The 7,341-nt window shown below is 47.4% G+C and overlaps 1 protein-coding gene across 1 annotated transcript; it reads left to right on the top strand.

Annotated features, from left to right (window-relative positions):
• The first annotated feature begins 161 nt into the window (after positions 1–161).
• Positions 162–7,070, top strand: PPP1R15B (protein phosphatase 1 regulatory subunit 15B). The gene is made up of 3 exons (XM_052814512.1): positions 162–221; positions 401–2,323; positions 5,329–7,070. The coding sequence occupies exons 1-3, from the start codon at positions 162–164 to the stop codon at positions 5,539–5,541; spliced, it is 2,196 nt and encodes a 731-aa protein (XP_052670472.1). The 3' UTR covers positions 5,542–7,070.
• The last annotated feature ends 271 nt before the right edge of the window (positions 7,071–7,341 follow it).

The following is a 7,341-nucleotide window of genomic DNA, read 5'->3' as shown; positions in this document are numbered from 1 at the left end:
GGCTCCCTCGGCCCCCAGGCACCGTCCCGTCGGCACACGCAGGGACCCCGGCCTCCTCCAGCTCGTCTCCCCATCAGTCCCCCCTCGGCCATCGTTCCCCCCGTGGACCGACAAAGTGTGCCCACACATGCCTGATTAACGGGGGGGGGGGGGGGGGTGGGATGGCGGGCAGCCAGCTGGACCAGCCCCGCGGCCCCAAAAAGCAGCTGGCTAGTTCCGGGGCAACGGGCAGCTGCCCCTGGCCGCCTTGTCCCGGCTGATGGCGGCCTTGCCCGGGGCCGGGGCCGGGGCTCGGTCCCCCCGCCGGGTCGGGTCCCCCCCGTCGGGTCCCCCCCGTCGAGGCGGCCAGAGGAGGCGCTGCCGCGCGGCGCCCTCCGGCTGATGCAATCCCCACGCGGAGGGAGGGGCGGGGCCTCCGCCCTTGCGACGGCCTCCCGGGGGGCGGGGACCTCGCACCGCCGCGCCGGTATCCAATGGGCGGCGGCGTCGCGCTGTGACGGTCAGGAGGCGGGCGGGCGCCTGCGCCTTTGGCGCGCCCCGCCCCTCCGGGCTCGCTGAGGCGGCGGGAGGGTTGAGGCGCTGCGCTCGCCCCCGCGCCGCCATTTTGTGCCGCCGCCCGCAGCAGGATGGAGTCGAGTACCCGAGGGAAGCCGCCCGCCGCCTGCCGCGCCTGCCTCCCCGCAGCCCCTCGACGGAGCGCCGCTCCGCAGGTCCGACCGCACCGCTGGGAACGCTGAAGAGCCTCCTCTGCCCGCCGCCGCTCATGGAGCCGAGCGGACGGGAACGCGCCGGCCCCGGCCTGGGGCGAGCCCGGCTGGGCTTCGCCGCGGCCTGGCCTAAGCTGGCCGGGCCCAGCGCGGCCCCCGCCGGGGCCTCGCCCCAGGCGAGCCCGCCCTTCTCCTGGCTGCGGCTGATGTCGCAGCTCCTCTCCCCGCTGCCCGCTTTGCTGCATCGGCTGCTGCCCGGCCCCGCGCTGAGCAGTGCCCTCTGCCCCGCCGCCGGGCAGCCGTCCGCCAAGGGCCCCCAGCCGCTGCTGTTGCTTTCGGAGCCGGCCGCTTCGCTGGGCTGGGCCGAAGAGAGGCTGCCGTGGCCGGAGGAGCCCCTGGAGAAGGGGCGAGAGGGTGGTATGGAACCCGCGCCGGGCCTCTGGGGAACCGGGCTGGTGCGGAGCAGCCTGGTGTCCTTCCCCGTACCGCGTGTGGACTTGTACGTGCTGGCCCCGGAGCAGGGCCAGGCTTGGTGCTCCGGGAAGAGCCATCTGCCCCAGCCCCTGCGAGCCGAGGTCCCCGCGGAGGCCTGGCGAGGCTGCCCTGCCCGGGGCGGCTTGCCGGAGGCCGAGTTCCTCCGTAGCAAGCGCTTGGCTTTTCTCCAGCCGTGGCATTTGGCGAGCGGTGGCCTGGCCGTGCCAGACCCGGACCACGGCTATCACAGCCTGGAGGAGGAGCAGCAGCAGCAGAAGAGCGTTTGTCAAGAAGAGGTCGGGGGACGGCGGGAGCAGCAGTGCGATGCCGGGGAGTTGAAGCGGTCCGAGGAGCCGAACGACTTGGGGAGGCAACCTGGAGGTGGTCCCTTGGAGCAGGAGGGGATAAGGGGTTTAGCTGAGAAGGGGGCACTTGATGGGGAAGCCTCGACTGAAGAGGACGATGAGGACTCCGAAATAGAGCAAAACCTTCCAGTTTCAGCCAGACCTGCCTGTGCAAATAAATTAATAGACTATATCATAGGGGGAGTTTCCAGTGGGGAGGAGAGTGCGGATGATGAGGAAGACTGGGATGATGATGACGATGGGTTTGATAGCGAAGGGCTCCCCTCGGATTCAGACACCGGTAGCCAGGACGGGGAAAGGCTTCATCTCTGGAATTCCTTCTACAGTTTGGATCCATACAACCCTCAGAACTTCACAGCGACCATCCAGACATCTTCCAGCAATCCGGGAAAGGATATGTCGGATGTGGAAGAGGAGGAAGAGGAAGATTCATCGTGGGCAGAGGACTCCTCAGGCTCTCCTCATCCTAGTTCTGAAGAGGAAGACGAGTGGGACTGTAGCAGTGTGGATGAGGCAGAAAACTTGAAACTTTGGAACTCGTTCTGTACCTCAGATGATCCATATAATCCTTTAAATTTCAAGGCAGCCTTTCAAACAGCAGAGAAAAAAGGAACGCCTGGTTTAAAAGGAGCAGAGGGGCCGAGTTTGGGCACTTCTGAGCGTAGTCACTTAACTGTCTGTCGGGTGCAGTTGGAAAAACATAACTGTGGGGTCACTGGCTTTGTGCAGCATGGCATTCTTTCTGGTGAGGAATGTAGAAGTACCAAGCGGAAAAAGGTATATCCTTTGTTTATGTTTCTGTGTTTTGGGGGTGCTAAAAAAAAAAAAACCAACAAAAAACCAAACAACAAACCCACATTGCACCAAGTAGTGTGTGAGTGGGTGAGGTCACTTGTGCCAGGATTCCAGCCACAGCGGTAGGCAGATCATGCTTCCATGAGCTTATGGTCTAGTTATTTGACTGGAATGAGTGTGCCTCATCCTTTACACGTGATGGTAGATTTTGTAATTCAGTGACACAAGGCAGATAATTTTTTTAAATTTCTTTTCTAGACCTGAAGTTAAATTTTCCTTTTAAGATGTAGTTTTCATTCCATATTTGTGTCGTAATGTAGTTTTTGTCATTGGAGAAACAGATGGGAACTGCGGTGTAAGTTTTTCCTTTGGAAAGTACCTGTTTCTGTTACGAATAATGTTGATGAAGTATTTTAGGACTTTTGCATATGCCTAGTGTAATCGAGACTTAAAGGATTGTAAACGTTTTAGGACTTGTGACAGGTCTGCTTGAGTTACAAATGTCTTTTGGAGTAGGAAGAATTCTTCTGTTGCAGGTTAACACATGCTACAGTAAGCCACTGAAGTTTGACTACAAAGTGTAGTAATACTCCCATTTCCATTTAAGAGACTATTATAATTCAGCAGTCGTTTATAAAAAAGATGTAATCTGGAACTGGGCGTTTGAGCACAAACTGGAAATGTAATGTGTTTATGAGGAGTTTGTGCATTAAAAAACTTTTAATACATGTGCTAGGATTCAGGTAAATAGTAGCAAACAAATTCGTCCTCTCATAAGTTTTGTGATGCTACAGATGCACAAGATGGCTTTTCAGGCATAATGTCTGAGTCTTGCCTGATCCTTCAAACATTTGTATGAGTAATAGCTTGTGATACCAAGTCCCAGGGTAATACACTAGTGTAACGAGTTGTCAAAATAGAAAACTTCTATAATGTTTGCTTTAGTGTTCTTAAGGTGGAGAGATTTGTTTTCTCCTTTAATTGGGAGCCTGGCTTGGAGGTAACTTCATACCTGTTTTTGCTAGGGCGAGTGGTGTTTACAGACTTAATGGTTCACACAGGACAAACTATTGTATTTTAATCTAAATGGAAAACAATCAAAAGTTAAACAGCTCCTGCAAGAGGTCCTTTGTAACTGACAGCATCTGTCTGAAGTGCTGCGAGGTAGCACTGATGAGCCCTGGTGTAAGTTCCTACTCTTCTGACCTAAATCTTGTGCCAGGGATGTAGACTTAACAGCAGTAATTTTTTGACTAATTTGTTGTTAGGCTCTGTAATCTATTGACATGGTGAAAGAACGATGATCTAGATGCAATGTTTCACATGATGTTACAAAATCCAGTAATTGGGCCCAAGGGTGTCTTAGACTGATGTAAAAAGAATGTAAGGTAGCAACTCGCAAAGGGATAAGCTGATGTAACAGCTCCGTGTGCTTGAAAGCAGATGCTTAATTAGGTCTGTCTGCAAAACAGAGCAGGGGTTGCCAAGCAGTGACCAAGGTGTTCCCAGGAAATCCTCCAAGTCATTCGTCCTGCTTAAGGCTATTTTCTATCTGGCATCCTGCAATCAAACCTGGGAGCGTTTTGTTTCACTTACGAGTTAGCAATGCATTGACACTACGCGAGGACTCTGCTTTCACAGAGAGCTCAGCAGTAATTTGGAATAGCTGCACTAGAATTAGATGAATTCTGGAGGTTGCTTTCACATGGTCTCTTGTGGCTCTGTATCCTCAACTGCTGATTATTCCTGTAGGTCACCTCTTCTGTAACTGTTACCTTCATGTTTTCTGTGAAGGTTGGAAGATGGCTCTACCACAAAAAGCAATCTCACTCTACACTCCTCATTGTGTTAGCATGAACTGGGTGTGAAACCAGGGTTCTGTGTTAATAACACGTAGGAATGGTGCAGCGAGGTTGGTTTTTTTGTACCTCCCCATGTTTTTTCCTGACCTTCAGAAGTAGCTGTCCTGCAGCAAATTCAGTGGAGTCGTCTGTAATGACAGTGTTTGGCTTGTCTTCAAGAATTGGTCCTAGTCTGAGAGTTGATGGATGCTGACAGGTAGCTAGTTTGTCCTTCAGTTTTGTGCCTTTTGTATAGCTAAATGAAAAGCAATACATAATTCAGTAGGAGCCTGAAATAGTCTGGCTTTTGCTTATTGCTTGATAACAGAAAGACTTAAATCCTGAGTATACTAATAGTATAAATACTGTGAAGTTTAGATCCTGAGCCTCTAAGTTACTTTTTTTAAGAACTATTAAGCTATTTTAAGAAAACATAGTGAAGAGTGAAAGTTTTCATACGTATTTTAAAGTGCCATGACTTTGACTTCATTTCCTTGCATGAGCTTAGATCACTGGAATTTGATACCAGCTCTAAATAGATGGGTTTGTTCCAGTCACGTAGCGATGACTGTTGCTTCCTTACATGTAGCATAGTTCCTTTTCCTGAATTACAAGCTGACTCACATGATTGCTTACTCTACAGAACAATGATTCTTCTTTTTTTTTTTTTTTTTTTTATTATGTAAGCTTCAGTAATCGGAGATGTTGGCCGGTAGTGTATTTCTAGCCTTAAGTGAGTGTCCTGGCATGTCCTACTGAGTAACCTGCTTGAACTGTATCTGTGTAAGGTTATAACCCAGTACTGTTGTTGGGAGGGTGTTATTTCACAGGGAACATTGTTTGATCTGCCGTCAGCCTGAAGAGGCCTCTTAGGCTGCAGTTTAGAAACTCTGTAGTAGTTTGAGCACTACTTTTGGTAGAGGGGGAAGTCAGCAACTGGTCGCTTTTAAAGCTGAGAGGTGAAATATACTCTGGCCCGGGTAGTGCAGAGACCTAGCATGACCTGGTAGCATATCTGAGGCTTTTTGCTATTTTAGATGTTTAATAACTTCTCTTAAAACTAAAAATCATATGTGCAAATAAATATTAAGCTCCTTTTGCATGAGCGTTTGGCTAACGCTTTACTAAATGACTTGTCTTTTCCAGGTGACCTTCCTTGAAAAAGTTACTGAGTATTACATAAGCAGCGAGGAGGATCGTAAAGGACCCTGGGAAGAGCTTGCACGAGATGGATGCAGGTTCCAGAAACGTATCCAAGAAACAGAAGAAGCCATAGGATACTGCTTCACAACAGAGCATAGACAAAGAGTATTTAATAGACTCCAAGAAACCTACTACAAGAGGGTTGATCCTTTCTAGCACCTTAAAAGATATGGTAGTTGTGTGACCCTAAGCACTCATGAACATCTTCAAAACAAGAAGTGGCAGCTGCATGTGCTATTTTGAAATGGGGAGAGAAGTGGGATTTAACACTTTTTTCCCAGTTTGATATTCAGCCAACAAATATACCTGTGTGTCCCATTTTGATATCCAGACGAAATCTTTTGAGTATCATCAAGGGTAAGGATGATATAATTGCATTCCTTTTAAGTAACACTTGAGAAACAGACTGCTTTAGGTTAAATCCATTCCAAAAATGCCTTGTCTGCCATATGTGGAGAAGTGGTGGCTATTAAGTTGGATTTTTGCACTTTGAAAAAGCAAAACCTATTTTGAAGGAAATATTTATGGGGCTCAGAACCTAGTTATTGCAGTTTTGATTTAAAGTTTCTAGAGGTACTTGCTACTTTCTTGTGGTTCTCCATTTTCTCTAACATGTACAAAAGTCTCAAAATTTTGTTTAGCTAATAACGTTAACTTTACTGTGCAAAGCAGATAGTTTATTCCTTCCTTTTAAGATCGCAGTTTTGCATGTAATCTAATGTTTGAGTGTTTGTGTAGCGCTTTGATGTCTTAATATTTCAGTCTAGCACACTGGGGGATTCAGGGGAACTCTGGTGCACTACAAGCCCTTTGGTTTGTCTTTATTTAAATAATACCTTTACCCAGTACTGTTCCAAAGGGTATTGGCTGCTTGAGCACCAAACCTTTGCTTTCAGGGTGATGAAAGGCCTCATCCCGATCGATAAGTAAAGCTTCAAGGTATGTATCAAGGCTATGGCTGACAGTTTGAATTTAGGTAGCCACGCAAAGGGAACTAACCCCTAGTTCTTTAGTTAATCTTACAGTAACTTTGCTGTAATTGATTCTGCTTTCTGAAGGTGGATTGAAGTGCAGGATTCTTCATATTTCTTGTATCCAATATGCTTGTTCTGGTACTTGAAAGGAGAATTATCTTTGACTTATGGAAATCTAAGGCTACAAATTGCTGTGTTCTTTACCAAAAGCCAGTATTAATACCTCTACGTGTCTGCACTTTTGTTCATCTGGTACCAAAATAACATTTCACGTTTGGGGTCTCAATGTTGAGGTCCTTGGTAGAAGGAAAACACTCCTTATTTATGTTCCTAACTTAAAATGTTTAATTGTTGTTTCAGTCAAAATAAAAAAGCAGCACCATTTGGATATGTGTTTGGACCTGAAGGATGTTTGTGGCTGTTATCCAAGCAGGTATGAGGTCAAGCGATAGAATAAATACCAAACATCAAAGAATTCTTATCTGTTTGCATGAAGTTGCGTGAATAAATGATTTGCTACTTTGTTCAGTCAGCTGACTAGAATTGTTTCCCTTTTGTAAGGGAGAAACCTAAAAACACTTCAGAATTGTCATCTCGTTAATGACTTCAGTTAAAACACTTCAGAATTGTCATCTCGTTAATGACTTCAGTTTTTACTTTGAAATAAAATTACAGATAATGGAGAAAAGAGCTTCACAGAGCTTTCCTGAATTTTCTGCTTGATTGTGCCATCTCAATTCTGTCTCAAATTTCAGAGTTATTGGGTTTATACTTTATTCTTACTGCATGAAGTATGTTCTTTGAATTTAAGAATTACCTTTCTCTGCTACAAGTTAGAATTGTTACAGTTATGAAATTCAGAGGGTTAACTGTGAACTACAGTAGAGTTGTCATGTAAACTTAAAATATGGCTGAAACTCAAGCAGCCTTACAGACTGGCTACTTGAAAGCAATGCAGCAATGTTATTTTTCATCCCCATGG

The sequence above is a fragment of the Harpia harpyja genome, chromosome 19 (genome assembly GCF_026419915.1).
Source record: "Harpia harpyja isolate bHarHar1 chromosome 19, bHarHar1 primary haplotype, whole genome shotgun sequence".
Classification (NCBI taxonomy): Eukaryota; Metazoa; Chordata; class Aves; order Accipitriformes; family Accipitridae; genus Harpia; species Harpia harpyja.
Note: the sequence above shows the minus strand (reverse complement) of the source record. Positions and strands in the feature narration are given on the sequence as shown.

What these genes read in the sequence shown, in the direction of transcription:
- PPP1R15B (XM_052814512.1), top strand. Translation starts at nt 162, where the DNA reads ATGGCGGGCAGCCAGCTGGACCAGCCCCGCGGCCCCAAAAAGCAGCTG. An exon ending in AGCAGCTGGCTAGTTCCGGG is followed by an intron (nt 222 to 400) that starts GCAACGGGCAGC and finishes CCCCACGCGGAG; the next exon opens with GGAGGGGCGGGGCCTCCGCC. An exon ending in GAAGTACCAAGCGGAAAAAG is followed by an intron (nt 2,324 to 5,328) that starts GTATATCCTTTG and finishes TGTCTTTTCCAG; the next exon opens with GTGACCTTCCTTGAAAAAGT.